The sequence below is a fragment of the Danio aesculapii genome, chromosome 1 (assembly GCF_903798145.1).
Source record: "Danio aesculapii chromosome 1, fDanAes4.1, whole genome shotgun sequence".
Classification (NCBI taxonomy): Eukaryota; Metazoa; Chordata; class Actinopteri; order Cypriniformes; family Danionidae; genus Danio; species Danio aesculapii.
The window spans coordinates 29,126,323-29,145,171 of NC_079435.1; the positions used below are offsets into that span (position 1 = coordinate 29,126,323).

The following is an 18,849-nucleotide window of genomic DNA, read 5'->3' on the forward strand; positions in this document are numbered from 1 at the left end:
AACACGAAGAGAAACAAAAGCACAGTTGTGGGTGCCTGAAACCATGCGAGATTTGCACTATTCTCATAGAACGCTGCTCTATCCGTGGACCATGTCGTGAGGTGTGGCTCCAGCGCTCGGGATACTGCCAATAAATTCGCCTGGGAGCGGGGCAAAAGATGTCCGCCTCGGTAGGGCCCCAAAGCGGCCCTCGCCCACCCACCGTGCCGGCTCCCATGCCTGATATGCCGGACTTGAGCCACCTCACGGAGGAGGAAAGAGAAGTCATCATGGCAGTGATGGTTCGGCAAAGGGAAGAAGAGGAGAAGGAACAAGCCATGCTAAAGTAAGGGCTGAACGATTTCCTTTGTGTGTCCAGATCGGTTTCATTGACTTTTGACTACCCGTACCGTGTGATACATGACTCTCCAAAAGAATGATTTTGTAGGTTACAAACGCGCGAGTCTCCAAGCATCTTCAGCTGGATGAAAGCGTCTGGTTGTAATGGCCTCCACTGCATGGAGAGCAGGAGTTAATGTAACAGATGAGCCTTTTATAGTTTGGTTTTAACAGTCTTTGCAATGTGAGCGTGTTGAAATTAGCCAGATTTGAGGTCAGGCGAGTTACAGGTGTACCATGGAAATCAGACGGGGAGATGGGGCGTGACAAAGCGCGAGGATGAATCATACTTCGCAACGGCGTGCCACCCCACTCCACCCGATGCACCTCCAGGGGCAACACAAGGTGCTCTTCTTCACCCACAACACACGGCGAATGTTAACTTGCCGAAAGGCTTGCATCAGGCGTGCAAGCTGGTGTGTGAAGAAAGAAAGCACAGCTAGTCTGATACACCTAAAACTACATAAGCTAAAATGTCTCGTGTCATGTCTACTGTAAATATATACAGACACCTACAAGGAAAGTGAATTTACAGTAGCCGCTTTACAACCGGGGTGTGGTTCGTGATTGGCTCGCGATTATTTCGCTTACAGGCTCTTAACTGATGCATGAGAATGCCTGCAAAGTAAAATGTGTGTCTTCAAGATACAAAGACGATCGAAAGTTGCAGCTGTAGTGATTATCTAGTGCTTGAAGATCTAAAATACAAGTTCTCCTCGTGTGAAAAGCAGTCTCTCACTCCCTCTTGTCAGCTTGAATGATTTGAAGAAGGACCTGACGTCGAGCTCTGGTGATGGCTCTTCGCGTATTCCCTCACAGTTACACTTCAGACGGAAGTGACGTGACAGAAAATTGAGGCGAGGTTATGTAATTTTTTTCCTATGACGACTAATCTGCAACGGAAATGGTAATCTATAGCTTTGACCATGCCACGATTGAGTCATAGACACCACTGTATCACGACTTCAGCCAACCCTGGAAATGTGTGGCAGTGGGGTATATTGGTGCTCGCCTGTGCTGTAAGGAAAAGCGTAGTTCAAAAAGAACATTTGTCTCAATATCTGTTTACTACTAGCCACCTTTGACCTAGTGCTTGTCCATATGTCACCTTCTCTGTGGTTCACGTCAACAATATTAAAGCAAACAGATGTGGAAAATACGGATACAGATTTACCATAATCTTAATCTTACATGCTTATTGGATCATGTGCTTTCGAAAATGGAATATGTGGTACCCTTTTTTAAAGAATGTGTAGTCTTTTTCTATGAAATAAGCAACTGCTCTGTTCACATACAGTAAGCCTAAATCTGATTTAAATATATTAAGCATAAATTGAAGCATGCTAAATAGAAAGTATAAACTCTAAGGTGGGTTATGCAACAGTTTCCATTTTTAGACCTATACAGAATATAAATCAATGTTAATGCATAGCTTAAAAAGACTGACAGTACACCATATTTGCATGCATTATGTGTTATACACAAAAGTCACACTGCATTTGAATATGGCTGTTTGTATACAATACAAAATAACCGAAAGTCCAAAGAGTGCTAGCTCTGGATTTCTAAAAACAGTGGGCAAAAAGTACCTCGATGACAAACTACGCCACAGTAAAGGAGTTTTGAACTCCTGAATTCGGTCCCACTTTTGTATGTTCTTATTGCCATGGATGAGCATAAAATACATTGAAATGTATTTTAAAATAAAATACCAAATACCCTTAGTTTTACATGTATCTAAATAAACTACAAAATACAGCAGTCACAACAAATTATCAAAATAAAATACTTTTTTTTTTTGTATTTTGAAAATACTACAAAATACTTTAAAAGGGAGCATTTAATTTCTTTGCAAACCTTCCATCGTTAGACATATTCGATCAGTCCCTTCACCATTAAACTGACTTAGTGAAGTAAACAATGATTGACATGCAGAAAGTCCTGTCTTGAAGATGATTTCTTTAACCACTGTAAAAACCATGTAATGCAGATAATGAGTTGGAACATAGTACTATATCTTTTCATTGTGTTTCCATCCACTGCGTGGCCAGTAAAATGAACACTTTTCCTTAAGTTTTATATTTTAAAAGGGTGAAGAGGTTATTTTAGTTTTTTTGCAATATTAAATATTACAATTGTTTTTATTTATTTATTTATTTTTGCTATTGAGATCTTCAATGCTTAATGTAAAAACATGATTTCTGAAAACTACTACAACCTTCAATCTTAGTCATTTCTATAAATCATGCTGTTTTTGCAATTCTACTCTTTAATGCACAACCTACAGATGAACTATTGGCATTTGAAACTGCCAATAAAGTATTGCAGGACTTATTTTAATGTTATTTGACTTATTTTCTTAGCATTTACATCAATCCATCTAAAACTACTATTATTTGTGCAGTTTACTCATTCTCCAAATAATTTTTCAGTTCTTCTTTAACAGGAAGTGTCTCAGTTTTACCCCCTTAGTGAACACTAGTACACCATCTTTAGGTGTTTTTTATTTTATTTTTCTCTGCATTTCCATCTGCAGTACTAAGACTGAGGATGATTATGTACTGTAGGCTCCATATTCCTGTTTTTGTAACAATATTTTATTCCATTTCATTTCCTAAGCAAAGATGCTGATGAATTGTACACTATACTGCCATTACATATTACTGGTCTTAGCATTGTGTGGTGTACTATTTTCAATTAGTGGAATTTCTCCCAAACATTCCATTTGTCTTTGTTTTTCTTTATGTGTGTTGCAGAATTTCCAACCATACTCCAAGCATTGACCACCTTCTTTAATATTAGTTAATTTTTTTGTTCTGATCTCAAGCTTAGGCAAATAACAAAGAAAGCACCAATCAGAGACCACATTTTTATGATGTCATCATGTAGACTTCTTACAAAGTATTTTAAAGTATTTAAAAAATACAAGACACTAAAGTATTTTAATACAAAATGTTAAGCCATTTTCATAAATCATATCAAATACAAATTACAAAAATTCTATTTTATATTGGAAATATGTATTTGAAATATTTGTATCATAAAAACTGCCCATCCCTGCTAATTGCATACGTTGTACTTTTTTTTTTTTATTACCTCCATGCTTTTACATCTGTTATTATTTTCAACATCAATAAGTACGTTGTACATATTTTGATATAAGTTTAAAAAAAAAATCCTGGTTGTCTTAATTGTTTAAGCTGAATCAAATTAACCTTATGAGTCCATTGAACTTATACTATGTTAAACTGACTTAAAACAGCTTGCATAACTTAATTACTTAACTCTAATTAAATTAGAACACCATTAACTTTAATCAGTTATAATGACCTAAAAACACACTGTCAGGACTAATTGATCATATATTTTTTATAGAATACAGTTAAAGCCACTTAATATAAAGTGGGACCCTGAATTCTAATGTTCCCATACAAATACAGTACATGGCAAACTGCATGCATTTTATATTATATTCACCCACTCATAATGATCTTTTGTAATAAACCTTATCATATAATCAAAGACTCATAGTACCTATACAGCGTGTTATTTCAGACACTACATCAATTATACATGACAGAGGCCATTTATTTTCTCAGTTAGCTTAACTTTTACACTTAAAGCCATAATGCACATAACTATTTAGTTGAGATTGTTTAGATAGTGCCTGATAGTAGTGTTCTGGTCATTTCTGCATCCTTTGTGTTATTTTTCCTTGTAATAAATGGTGGATGATTTACTGTTTATGTGTAATTTATATGTTTTTCCTTTAGTTTTTTTTTGTCAGAAGTGGTATTTGATGAAAGGCTTTTTTATCTTAGTTTTTTTGCTGAGAACTGAGCAGCTGGGGCAGATAAACCCTGTAATAAAGCTGTTCAAACGGTTTCAGGAAGCCTTGAGAACATGTCAGAGCTAATCATTTAGAGGTGATGTGCGAATGCAACACCTGGTCAGGTCATGAATTATGTGCCTTCATATACAATCACAAACAGATGCTCACATGTTCATGTTGCATTTGTATGTCAGTATGCAGAGTTAGGATAAAAAAAGTTAATGATAATTTTGTAAGAACAACTAAAATGAAATCACTCAAACATCTCCAAATCAGTTTCAGCTAAGACCTTAAAAGGGTAGTTCACTCAAAATGAAAATGAACTTACTATTTACTCACACATAGGTGGTTTCAAAGATTTATGAGTTTGTTTATTGTGTTGGACTCAAAAGAAGATGTTTTGATGAAAGCTGAAAACCTGTAACCATTGACACCCATGCGAAAAACAAATACTATGCAATTCAGTGGTTACAGGTTTCCAGCCTCTTCTTCAACAAAAGAAAGTAAATCAGACATGTTTGAAAGAAGCGAAGGGGCGAGTAAATGATGACAGAATTTTCGATTTTGGGTGAACTATCCTTTTAACGAAAAAATTTTTTCCCCCTCAGGGCTCAGACCTGTAAATTACAAATAAATGTTTTATGTCACACCTGCAGCCATTTCACATTGAGTGTGTCTGATCATATATATATATATATATATATATATATATATATATATATATATATATATATATATATATATATATATATATATATATATATATATATATATTTAAATATATCTTTAAACTAACATAAAAATATTGTAAATTGTAACAGCTACAATTGGTAGTTTTTTCAAAGTATAATTTAACTTTGGGTCAACATTTAACATGTTGTGGTCAAGAGAAAATGACATTCACACAAAATAAAATATTGTTTACTATACAAACCACTAATTATTTTTTACTTTGGTAAAATGTAGATTTTTATTTTGGATTTATTTTTGTTTACCCGTACAAGATAATATAGTTTTGCTTTGGACAAAGAAAGAAAAATTGTTACAGCTAAAGTGATGATTTTTCCTCAAATTATAGATTTGACTTAATTGAAACTGCAAAATGTAATTTAATTTTAATCAAAATATTATTATTATAATATAATCTATATTGTTATTATTATTATAATATTAATATTATTATTATTCTGCCCAAGGAAACATTTTACACTCACTCAAAGATAAAACATTGTTTTTTAAAGAACATGAATTAATTGAATTACCTCTGAGTTACTGGTTCATCCTAATTATTTATTTAGGAAAAAACAAACAAATTTTACTATAAATTAAAGTTGTAATTTGGACTAAACTAAATGCATGTAACAAGGCAACTTATTCATTCATTTTCCTTTGGCTTAGTCCTTGATTTATCAGGGCTCACTACAGAGGAATGAACTGCCAACTACTCTGACATATGTTTTACACAGCGGATGCCCTTCCAGTCCCAACCCAGCACTGGAAAAAACATAAGGCTATGCTACTGCTAATTATATTATATTTGTGGGATATCAAGTAAACTATCTGCTTGTGCTTTCAGTATGGCTATTAATGCCACACAAGTTGATAATCAAACTCTGAATTCCAAAAAAAGTAGTCACATGACATGATGAACGTTGGTTTGAAGTACAAAAACTACTGCAAAACATATGTATTTTATATATTTAATTTTTTCTAGCGGGGTTGTTTTTTGCAGTAAGGCAAAATGAATAAAATGGGTGCAGCGCGGTGGTGCAGTGGGTAGCACAATCGCCTCACAGCAAGAAGGTCGCTGGTTCGAGCCCCAGCTGGTTCAGTTGGCATTTCTTGGTGGAGTTTGCATGTTTTCCCCGTGTTTGCAAGGGTTTCCTCCAGGTTCTCCGGTTTGTCCCACAGTCCAAAGACATGTGCTATAGGTGAATTGAGTAAGCTAAATTGTTCGTAGTGGATGTGTGTGAATAAGTGTGTATGGCTATTTCCCAATGATGTGTTGCAGCTGGAAGGGCATCCGCTGCATAAAACATATGCTGGATAAGTTGGTGGTTCATTCTGCTGTGGCAACGTCTGATTAATAAAGGGACTAAGCTGAAAAGAAAATGAATGAATGGATGAATAAAAGGGGTTAAACCCAGAAACCACTTAATCCAATAAAAAATTTGCATTGAACGAAAGGCATAGTAGTTTCACTGATTTTCTGTGTAATACTGAAATAATTTGGGGGCTGCACAGTGGCACGGTTAGCAGCACGATTAGCTGTCCCCTCACAGCAAGAAGGCCTCTGGTTCAAGTGCTTCAAGCAAAGCCAGGAGACCTTTCTGTGAGGTCTTTACATGTTCTCCCTCTGTTCACATGGGATTCCTCCGGGTGCTCCGGTTGCACTTCATTGTCCAAAGACATGCAGTGTATGTGAATTGAACAATTGGTTGTAGTGTGTGTGATAAGCCTCTTTTTTTATCATCATACCGACTGAGCACGCGTGTGCGTGCATGATGTCACATTTCTGTTGCCCGTCTTGTCAGTTCCGGATAGATGGAAGCACGCTATTATTTATTTATTTGTTATAGACACTTTTTACATTTTCGGCTTTCTCAGTAGCGGAAGTCATCATAGTTGGGTAAACTTAGAGCGCAGTGAATGGGAGAGTTCAAATTTTATTTTATTTTTTACAAATATATTTGCTGAAATAATAAAAGAAAAACTTGACAATGGTGTTATCAAGACTTTCAGAAAAAAAATTGTCAATAGAGAACAATGTCACATTTACACATTTACTTTCCTGCCCATAGACACTGTGTTTCAAATGCCTTACAAAAACTGCCTTTTTTGTAACTTGATGCAAAGATGATATAATACATACATGAATACATAAAAATGTACATACGTTTAAAAATAATGCTGATGACCATTAAACACATCATAGCCTTTTTCCTGAAAGGGTTCATTCAACAAAGTAATTATTTGTCCAAAAATTTCTGATCATCTTTTATATTGCTATTTACACTTGCATTACCAAGGCAATGACTAATGCAGCTGTAATTGACAGTTAATTCCTATGTGTGGCAACCTCTGATATAGAAGGGAGCTGGAGAAACATGTCTGAGAGCTGTTTGCTCTCTGCAGGTCTGATCTGATTAATGACCATTTGCAATTTAGGTGCTGGTTGTTTATGTCTCAAACCTGATAAAACTTGAACCTATTAGTGCTAATAACCAGATATTTCTGCCATTACACGGTACATACAACCAATACAGTTATACATTGCAACTGTTTTGGAGAAAATTGAGCACATTTTAGCACCCCTCACTTCAAAAAGTTCCATGAAACATGCAAGAAGCAACATATTTTGCATGAATGTTTCCTCAAATTAGTCTGGCTTGTGTGTTTATGCTAAAATAAATGAGCCAAAACTCAACTCGAAATGATAGAAATTATTTGGACAGGTCCTCCTGCAAATCTGTTAGCTCACAGAGCTCCTCCCTTGAGGAGTTGTTCTTAGTTGAACAGCTTGTTCAGAACAGTGAGTCTTGCTGGGCTCTGCAATGACTGAATGGAGAAAATAAATACCACCAGTGCTTTTTCAGAAAAACCAGAAAAGAGATTTTAGGGTTATTAATTGTCTAATGTCCCTTTTAGCTCCCATTTATACTATATATATTAAGATGGATTTTTGGCAATCCAATCACAAGTGGATAACACTGAGTGCAGATGCAGTGGAATAACACATTTTTAATCTTTGAGTTCAGCGTGATTGCTTTTGTAGTGTAAATGTAGTACAATGTGTTTAAACATCCCAAGAGAACACCTTCTCTCCACCTACTCGAGTAACAAACGATCATTATGGGACATGTCGTCACCTTGGAATTATAAGGTTCCCCTTCGGATGGGGAACTTCAATGCTATAGTGGATTTTTAATCCATGTATAGGGAATTCGTTCAGAAAGCCAATCATCTGAAAGAGTATGTAAACGGACCAATGAAATGCCAAATAAATTGGCAGCGTCAGCTTGCGCACATGATGCTTGTTGCAATCAATTTCGCATAAAAGCACAGCGAAAGCAAGATGAGTCATCCTTTTCACTTCAGAGACTTCTACAGCTTTCTGAGAGAGTCGATGAGGGTTCCTCCTGCTGTTATCCAGCGATTTCGAGCGAACAAGAGTGGTCTCCTGGTCCAGAGTGTGCACACGTGGTGACAGACAGTCAAGCTGGGTTTCTACCTTGCCTGGAGTTCTTTGGGTCCAGTCCTCCAGAGCGGTGCGTATAAAATTGCAAATTTCCTAAAAGAGCATCACAGTCGTGCAGCATGTCCTTCTCAGGATGTCCCCTGCACTGCAGCGGGCACTCGGGCAGGTCTGAGGGTTCCAGTGAGATATTATCAGCCGCCTCCAGGCCCGCAGACTTCCCGCTCCTCCAAGCGCTCCATCCAAGCTTCAAAGGGAGGAAGCGATGCGTCTAACCAGATGGTAGCCCTTACGCTTGATGACACCAGGGACCAGACATCCACTGCTGCATCAGAGGATGGGCTTTCATTGTCCAACAAGGATCCAGACCCGCTTCCCCCCTCCGGTCAGGTGAGCGGTGTCAAAACGGATCCTGAAACGGACATGTTAGCTGTGCTTTCCTGGGCTGCTTTGGCCGTGAGGTTGGAGATGGTTTATCCCCCAGCTCCGCGGCCGGACCGACTAGATGGGTGCTACGTAGAGGAAAAGAGGGCCAAGCCTTCAAAGCCTCTCGTCCCCTTCTTCCCGGAGGTGCACAGTAGGCTCACGCAGTCCTGGAGGGCACCTTTTTCTGCCCGTGCTGCGTGTTCCTCCTCCCTTACCACTCTTGGCGGTGGAGCAGCCAGGTATAAGGCGATTCCTCAGGTCGAGCGAGCCATTGCGGTCAATTTTTGTCCGCGTGGTGCCTCTTCTTGGCGGGGTCCGCCTCGTCTCTTGTCCTAAGGTTGTAGGTTATTTGCCTCCCTCGAAGCTAGAGCTTACAAGGCTGCGGGCTAGGCTGCTTCCGCCTTGCATGCTATGGCCACCTACCAGAGGAACCAAGCGCAGGCGCTGGCCCAGTTGCATGAGGGTGGGTCCGACCCAAGATTGCTACACGAGCTCCTCACCACAACCGACTTTGCTCTCCGGACCACTAAGTCTGCTGCGTGTGCGTTGGGGAGGACGATGTCCACATTAGTGGTCCAGGAGCTCCACCTCTGGCTAAACCTGGCTGATATGCGCTAAGTTGACAAAGTTCGCTTTCTTGACTCCCCCATATCCCAGGCTGGCCTGTTTGGCGTTACTGTCGGTGAATTTACCCAGGAATTCAAGGCGGTGAGAAAGCAGTCTGATGCGATGGGTAATGTCATCTATCGGCAGAACCGTAAGCCCGCTCCGCCCGCCGAGCCATCCACATCTGTTGCTCCTCGCCGAGGGCGCCCGCCTACGAGAGCTGCCCCGCCTCCGGCAAAGCAGGCGCATTGAGCACCTCGGAAGTAGGCAGCCCCCCTGCCCAGGGCACCAATAAGTCCGGTAAACGGACCGCGAAGAGTCCCTGAGACAGGTCATCCGGAGAAGAGGGAATTTGCTCTTTCCCCGCTGGAGGGCCCCATTTTCAACGCCACTATTCAGTGCCTCGCAAACATCAGTGAAAGAGCACTTTTCCACTTCCCCAGATGTGACAGCCCGATCTCTGCCAGTCTGTGACGCTCACAGGCGCTGGGAGGATGGTCTCCTTTCTCCAACCCCTCGAGCCCCCCCTCCGGAGCTTGGGTGCGAGGGGAGAGTGAATCTCTCGCCTTTAGTTCTTCTGCGGGACCCTCATGCTTCCCGGATCAGCACACCCACTCCGCGCTGCCCCACTGCTGGTACGTCAGTGTTTGTAGCGATGAGTCCATTAGCAAGAGCTCTGCCTGCCTGGTTGGCATGGGCCAGCACTTCGCGGTAGCTTATACGCACAATCAGACTCATCTACGCAATTCAATTCGCAAAATGGCTCCCCAAGTTCACGGGTGTGTATTTCACCAGGGTCAGCCACCTGTCCGCCCCTGTCTTGCGAGAGGAGATTGCTGTCCTCCTGGAGAAGGATGCAATCGAGCCGGTCCCTCCAGCCGAGATGGAGAGAGGGTTTTACTGCCCGTACTTCATCATGCCCAAAAAGAGCGGTGGGTCACGGCCAATCCTAGATCTGCATGTTTTGAACTGCTGTCTGCACAAGCTGCCGTTCAGAATGCTCACGCAGAAGCGCATCCTCCGGTGCGTTTGTCCTCAGTATTGGTTTGCAGCGATAGACCTGAAGGACGCATACTTCCATGTCTCCATTCTTCCACGCCACCGTCAGTTTCTGCGGTTTGCGTTCGAAGGTCGAGCTTGGCAATACAAAGTCCTGTGTGTTGCGGGGATGCAGCTGCGGGCCTGTGGAATGGAACCTAGTTGCATTGGCATATTAATCGCCTAGAGCTGTTGGCAGTATTCCTCGCTCTCCACCGTTTTTTTTTTTCCGGTGCTGGAGCAGCAGCACGGGCTGGTCAGAACGGACAGCACAGCAATGGTGGCGGATATCAACTGCATGGGTATTTGCTCTCGCCACATGTCTCAGCTGGCCCGCCGACTGCTCCTCTGGAGTCATACGTGGCTGAAATCACTGCCATTCACATTCCAGGCGAGCTAAACCGTGCAGCTGACGCACTCTCGTGGCAGCCTTTACGTCTCGGAGAATGGAGACTCCACCCCGAGTCTGTTCAGCTGATATGGGCACGATTCGGGGAAGCCCAGATCGATCTGTTTGCTTCCCCCGAGAACGCTTATTGCCAGTTGTTTTTCCCTGACCGAGGGCTCTCTCGGCACGGATGCACTGGCCCACAGCTGGCCTCGGGGCATGCGCAAATATGCATTTCCCCCAGTGATCCTGCTCGTGCAGTTACTGTGCAAGGTCAGGGAGGATGATCAGCAGGTCTTGCTAGTTGCGCCCCTAGACCTCGATGTCAGAACTCTCCCTCCTCATGATGGCCCTCCCCTGGCAGATCCCTTTGAGAGAGGACCTACTCTCTCAGGGACAGAGCACCATCTGGCACCCTTGCCTCAACCTTTGGAACCTCCACGTGTGGTCCTTAGACTCGAGGAAGACTTAGGTAACTTACCGACTGCGGTGGTTAATTACATCACTGAGGCGCACCTAAGCCCTGAAGTGGAGTCTATTCACTGAATGGTGCGTCTCTCGCAGAGAAGACGCCCGAAACGCCAGATCCGCGTTGTGCTTTCTTTCCTCCAAGAGAAGCTGGAGAGCAGGCTGTCGCCCTCCACACTCAAGGTTTACGTGGCTGCCATCTCAGCTCATCATGACGCGGTGGCTGGCAGCACCGTGGGAACGCATAACCTCATCATCCGGTTCCTCAGTTTGTCCAAATTAAGTGGTTTTTGCAGCATATACACCATCACAATCTATTTTGTATACAGAACCACTTCTGAACCTTTGAGAATCGAACCAGAATTGCTAGAGAAAGAATCAAGATAAATCTATTTTTTCTCCCACCCCTAGTTTTCATCCACATCATTCACATTTGTTTGATTTGAAACAAAAAGGATGTGGAGCATGAATGAATTAAAAGAGAATGAAGGATTTTTCTTAATCTGTACACTTCTGATAAAAACAGTGCATTTTAATAGATTCAGATAGTTAGCTTAGCATTGACTCTGAAATGTTTGCTTTTTTAACTAAATTGCTTATTCATCTTCATCTTGCTTGTCTTTTTGTCTTTTCCAGTTACATTATTCTTTGGGAGTTTTTATTCGGTCTTGGCACCCGACTAACTTGTTTTTCAAAGGCTTTTGTGAGTCTTTGCTTGGTTTAATGGTTGTTTATACCAAGTGGAAATGGTAACTTTGGCTGGGCACTTGAGATTGAATCCTGAAAACACGTTAAAGTTATAATCATGGCCTTATGAATTATTTTGTCTGAAGTACAGTGCATGCGGAAAGTATTCATAGTGCTTCACTTTTTTCCACATTTTTTTAATGTTACAGCCTTATTCCAAAAGAGATTAAATTCATTTATTTCCTCAAAACTGTACGCATAATACCCCATAATGACAATGTGAAAAAAGATTTTTTGAAATTGTTGCAAATTTACTAAAAATAAAAAACCTGAAAAGTCACATGTACAAGTATTCACAGCCTTAGCTCAATACTTTGTTGATACACCTTTGGCAGCAATTACAGCCTCTTTTTGAATATGATGCCACAAGATTTTTTGCCCGTTCCTCTTTGCAGTACCTTTCAAGCTCTATCAGGTTGGATGGGAAGCGACGGTGTACAGCCTTTTTCAGATCTCTCCAGAGATGTTCAGTAGGATTTAGGTCTGGGCTCTGGCTGGGCCACTCAAGGACATTCATCGAGTTGTTGTGAAGCCACTCCATTGATATTTTGGTGGTGTGCTTTGGGTCATTGTCCTGCTGGAAGATAAATCGTTGCCCCAGTCTGAGGTCAAGAGCACTCAGAACCAGGTTTTCATTCAGGATGTCTCTGTACATTGCTGCATTCAACTTTCCCCCATTGCTGAAAAACATCCCCACATCATGATGCCACCACCATGCTTCACTGTAGGGATGGTTTTAACCTGGTAATGAGGGGTGCCTTGTTTTCTCCAAACGTATTTACTGGCATTTACTCCAAAGCTGCATCGGGCCATGGTGCATTTGCTATTTACATGAAGAACATTGTAAGTGGAAAAACTGAATGCTTTACTAGTGAGAAAACAGTTAAACAGACCATCTGCACAAGGATAAAGAAGGAGCCTCCTCCATCTGGCCTCTTTACTTTTTCTTTACTTTAACTCTTTACTTTCGTGGATAAGGAAATGGTGTTGTACACACTCCACTGGAGACATCCATTAGCCTACATATTTAATTTGGCTTGTTAAACGCAAAGATTTGTTTCTAAACTATTTCTAAATTCTGTTCTAATTTCCAGAAAATGAATAAATGAACAATAATATATGTTATATCATCTATATCATCATTATATCATCTTATATCCAAACACACGTCCTATTCTTATGCCACATATGGTACAAAACCTGACAGGTGGACACATTTAAACTTATAACATTAAACAAAAGCAAATTGTCATGGATAAACTGAAAAAAAAAGTCCATCTGAGATGATGAAGGCATGGAGGCAGTGGTTTTTATATTAATGTAGAAAATAATTTTTGTAACTTTTTAATTCTTTAGTTTTTTTCATATGTAAAGATATTTGTCTATTGCTGTACATCCTGTGTGTATTAAACAATGTGTAAGTCTTTGGATGCATAGGTGCACAACTAACGTGCTCTACACTGGACTTTAGACCTGCTTTCAGTTGGACAATGCCATAGTCTATTTCAGTTCCTCAAAATAGCAATGCGCCAACAATGCTCCTTAACAAACCTCCCTTTTAGACCAGCACACCCATGAGTCCACAAAGTGATGCAAATGGATTTGCTATTTAAACAACGTGCACAAAACATGAAAATTACGGTTGCGCTGGTCTCAAAATGGCAACAAATCATGTAAAACACATTATTGCGCAGGGTGTATGATAGGGCTCATTACTAGGTTGCTTCTTGATATCGCGGAGTGTTGCATTGCATTGAAAATGAAATCAATTAAGGATATGAATAAAGTAAATCTTAAAATATGGCACATTGTCTGGCTCGCAAGTTATACTGTGGTCAACATCCGCCACTAGTTCTCACATAACCAACAGAATGTAAGATAATTTATTAAAAAGTAAGTTTAATTAGCATCATATTAGTAAAGGATTTATGCTAGCCATCTTTGTTTCTGTTTCACCGGGGCAACTAAGAGTAAAACACTGTCAGCCATTTTTTCCTCTACTTATGAAACGGGTTCAGTTGCTGAGGGCAGCCTCTTGGCAGACTCCCATCTCAGAACAGTAGCTTGGCTATGGAATAAACATCCCTATAAAAAGATAATGCATCTTACCAAGATCAGTTTGTTGCAATGGCAAACACTGTAACATCTTCTATCGTTCAGCTCTTTTTTTCCCCTATCATAAGGCAGGTTTCTGAGAGGGAAAACGTGAGCATTAAATAATGAATCGAAGCCGAAAATAGCTCGCAGTTGGAAGTCCTCGCTGAAATATTTAAAAATTGAACTCGTCACAGGCTTCCGTTGATGTTCCTGCGCTATTTTAAACCTGTTTATTTCTCTTACCTTCCCTCATGAATTCGTACTTACATTTAATTTTGTGTGAGCAAGAGTTGGTGCGTGGCACTTGGGGGTTTGCTTTGAGATGGAAATGGCTTCGTTTGTTTTTCTAGCACTAAACTGCCCTCATTAAGATCTGAATAGACTAGTTAATAATTACAGCCAGCCAGTAGCCATTTCATGTTTGCACATAAATGCTTAGATCATTTGACTTCCTTGGGGACACCCAGAAAGCAGGTGATTCAATAAACTTATCAGCTGAAATTCATAGTCTTGAAGGTGTCTGGTAATAACCAGACTGGGTTGTTATTAGGTTCATGTTTACAAATTAAGAGTATAAAAACAGGGTATTCTCTTACATGATGTGAAAAGAGAAAAGAGTGTGGGTGAAAAGGGAGAGAAAAGTTGCCTTTTTAGCACTCAACACCATGAAAGTTTAATGAAGAAGCATTCTGCATGGTTTGCCTGGGAATTCTCTCTCTTTCTGTGTGTGTATTCCATACATTGAGCTACACTGCCAGCAATTTATATATTAATTTTTTATTTATTTATTTATTTTATTTATTTTTTTGGTCCTTATAAGGAAAACAGCCCAAACATCACATAGAAGGAAGCATTCTGAAAAATATAAAAACGCTAAATGTTTCCTGTGGGGGTTGTGTTTAAGGGTAGCAAGATAGAATGTGTACACTCTGTATAAATAGTATTACGCCTGGTATTACTTGCGTTGTGAGAACCAAATATCACCACAAGTACTGAAATAACAATATTTTTTAGATATTGGATTGAATATTATTGAATATTTTCATTATTATTATGTATATATATATATATATATATATATATATATATATATATATATATATATATATATATATATATATATATATATATATATATATAAAATTAAAGTCAGAATTATTAGCCCCCCCCCCCCCCATTTATTTTTTTCCGCAATTTCTGTTTAACGGAGAGATTTTTTTAACTCATTTCTGAATATAATATTTTTTATAACTTATTTCTAATAACTGAATTATTTTATTTTTGCCGAGATGACAGTACAAAATATTTCACTAGAAATTTTTCATTTTTCAAGACACTTCTATACAACTTAAAGTGACATTGTGACATTTAAAGGCTTAACTATGTTAATTAGGTTAACTAAACAGGTAAGGGTAATTAGGCAAGTTATTGTAAAATGATGGTTTGTTCTGTAGACTATCGAAAAAATACATAGCTTAAAGGGGCTTATAATTTTGGCCATATAATGGTTCTTAAAAAATTAAAAACTGCTTTTATTCTAGCCAAAATAAAACTTTCTCTAGAAGAAAAAGTATTATCAGACATACTGTAAAAATTTCCTTGCTCCGTTAAACATAATATATATATATATGTTTTATATTGATTGATTTTTTTTTTTTTTTCATTTGTAAAAAAAAAAAAAGTACATTCCTTATGAGGAAAAAGACCCAAACATCACATAGAATGAAACATTCTAAAAATGTAAAATGTAAATATTCTACACTTTTTTTATGTATGGGTTGAGCTCAGGCGTAGGGAGATGGAATGTACAGTCTGTAAACTATAAATATCATTACACCTGTGTGTGTGTGTATACCTTGTATTTCTCATGTGGTGGGGACCAAATGTTCCCAGTGATACTGCAATACCAGTATATGTAAATATACATAATCATTTGTTTTATATAAACATTTGTATTTTTTCCTCTTGAGGAAAGCAACTAATAAATCATAGAGAACAAAATATTCTGAAATTGTAAAACTGATAAATATTTCCTGTGAGGATTGAGTTTAGGAGTAGGGAGTATTGGTCACAAATCCAAGCACAAATGGCTGCTTCTGCTCTAAATATACACACTCATATATGGGTACACAAAGACATAGCCTAAGCCTATATAAACTGTATGAGGGATATTTTTAAACAACTTAAAAATGGAAAATCAGATAAGAAAACAGGAAGTCTTGTAACTGAATATTGAGAAATTGCAGGAGAGAGAGAAGGAGTGAGAGAGAGAATAAGTGAGTAGGCATATAAGGTCCATTACAAAAGGCACTAAAGGCACTTAGTCTATAAATACATAAAAGTTCCCTACAGCAACAAACACTATCAACAAACAGCAAAGTCAAAACGGTGCTGTCTTTTTCCAGCTGTATTTGAGTTGCAATTGTAATGTTGCTTATTTTAGGTATTTTACTGGAATAAATACATAAAATATAATCATTAAACTAGGGTGTCACGGTGGCACAGTGGGATGCCTCACAGCAAGGTCAATGGTTCGAGCCCTGGCTGGGTGAGCTGGCACTTGTGTGTGGAATTTGCGTGTTCTCCTTGTGTTGGCGTGGGTTTCCTCTGGGTGCTCCAGTTTCCCGGATTTCTTTTTTTTTTTTTTTTTTACAAATAGTGGACATGATCCTGTTAACAGGCACGTACTTTCTCTTAAATGTTGGCAGATAGGCTATGCTGTTTTCCGTAGTATAAGTAAAATGATGTTTAATCAGGTGTTATTTGTTTTGTGGTATATTTCTGCTTTACTTGAGGTATAGTTGTTTGTGTAATTGAACTATTTTGGTGAGAAAATATACTCTGATACTTCTCCAGACCATTCAGAAAAAAACTAAACAATAAATTCAAAGCTGCATCATGTGATAGTGATGAACAAATCAAATCTTCTGACCAATCTGAATCATAAGTATGTGAAGTTGTGTTGAAGCTGAGTATCTGAATATTTGACAATCAGCAATTCCTTGCCTGTTGTTCTTTCGGTTCAACTAAACTGATTTAATCATTCTTTTCAATCAGTTCCGAAATGTGTTTGTAAACTATTCTGATTTCTTCATTAAATTATTTGGTACAATTTTTAGTCAGTAATGAAGCTTATTTAATTGCCAGCTTTATAAGAAGAGAATTTATTGTTTAGCTATTCTGATTAATTCAGTTTTGTAGAATCTGAAAGGTTATATAAAGTAGGCTGTTATTCATAATTTTCTTATACTCAAGCACAAATCATTTTAATTACGTGAATACTTCAGCATTTTCTCATCACTGACTTATACTGCAACCATTTCCATAACAACATCTTTGTTTCCACTTTGAGTACTTTTATTTTTAATATAACCTACAATTCTAAACAATGGTGCAAAACTGTTTTCTGTTTGTCTTTGGCCTCTCCTTTAGTAACATTATATTTCTCTATCACTTCCACTCTTTTTTCCCCTCCCTTATGAAGGATAATAATAGCTCTAAAGCTATGAGCTGATTCACTGATCGATACTTGTCTTTCTTTCCGCTCCTCTTTATCTTTTTTCAAAAGGATAAATATAGATTTCAGTTTTATGAATGAACGTTGCTTGTTATGAAGTTTACAATATACATAATCTCATGTTTGGGTATAAATTCTTTCAATAATTAATTATAAATATGTCACTGTTTGTACACAATTCAGTATCACTTTATTTTCATGGTCCCTTTAACAAATTTAAACTACATGGCACCTAATTTTCATTAGAGTATTAGTAGGCTGTTAGGTTTAATGTAAGTTGACATGTACTTTGCTTGTACTTTAAGATCTTATAGTCAGTTGAATGTTTGTTAGTGCAGTAGTGTCATATTTGGGACTTGTGGTGCTGCGCATCGATAGATTGGCTTTTCAGTGAAAGTTAAAATACTCTGAACTGAACTAAGCTGAACTTCAACTCTGAAAACTGGACTGACAGTTTCAATTTACTAGAACGTCAATGTTAAGCTGCTTTGACACAATCTACATTGTAAAAGCACCATATAAACAAAGATGGCTTGAATAGTATATGCATATATTAGGCAGACAGTCTACTAATACTCTATTGAGAATGAGTGGGCATGTGATTGAAATGCAAATCATAGTCAACAAAATAGCAATACCCGTAGTTCCATACTAACTATATTACAGTAGATATTTGTAATTTAGATTTGTATAACTACCATTCAACTGTAAATCATTTAAAATTTGGAAAAAAGTGACATTGCAATGTTTTATTTTTTCTATGAAATATATTGCGACATGGAGTATAATTTCACCAGGTGAAATTAAATGATCTATTTGGGAAGAATTCATTATTTAAGATACATTGGGATGGTTTTGTAAGGGAGTGCATCTAAAAATATTTTTTTATTATTAATACAAACATTGAGAAAAATAGTGGAGCAACGATACTGTACAAATAAAATATACAGCACTTTATAATATTCTGGAAATCTAACAATATTCAGATACTTAATTTTGATAATTCAATTAAACTGAATTATTTAATTAAAGTAAAATTAAACGGTATAATCCTCACCGTACTGTGTACACTACCCGACAAAAGTCCTGTCGTCAATGCCAGTTGTAGAGCAACAAATAACAACTTCACTTTTAGTTGACCATTTGGAAAAGTGGCA

The 18,849-nt window shown here is 38.4% G+C and overlaps 1 protein-coding gene across 1 annotated transcript in view; it reads left to right on the forward strand.

Moving 5' to 3' along the window:
* Nucleotides 1–18,849, forward strand: part of rims1b (regulating synaptic membrane exocytosis 1b) — a 109,945-nt gene continuing 91,096 nt past the window's right edge. The window contains exon 1 of the mRNA XM_056458421.1: nucleotides 1–325. Within this exon, the coding sequence (XP_056314396.1) occupies nucleotides 159–325 (167 nt within the window). The 5' untranslated portion in view covers nucleotides 1–158. The remainder of the gene's footprint in view (nucleotides 326–18,849) is intronic.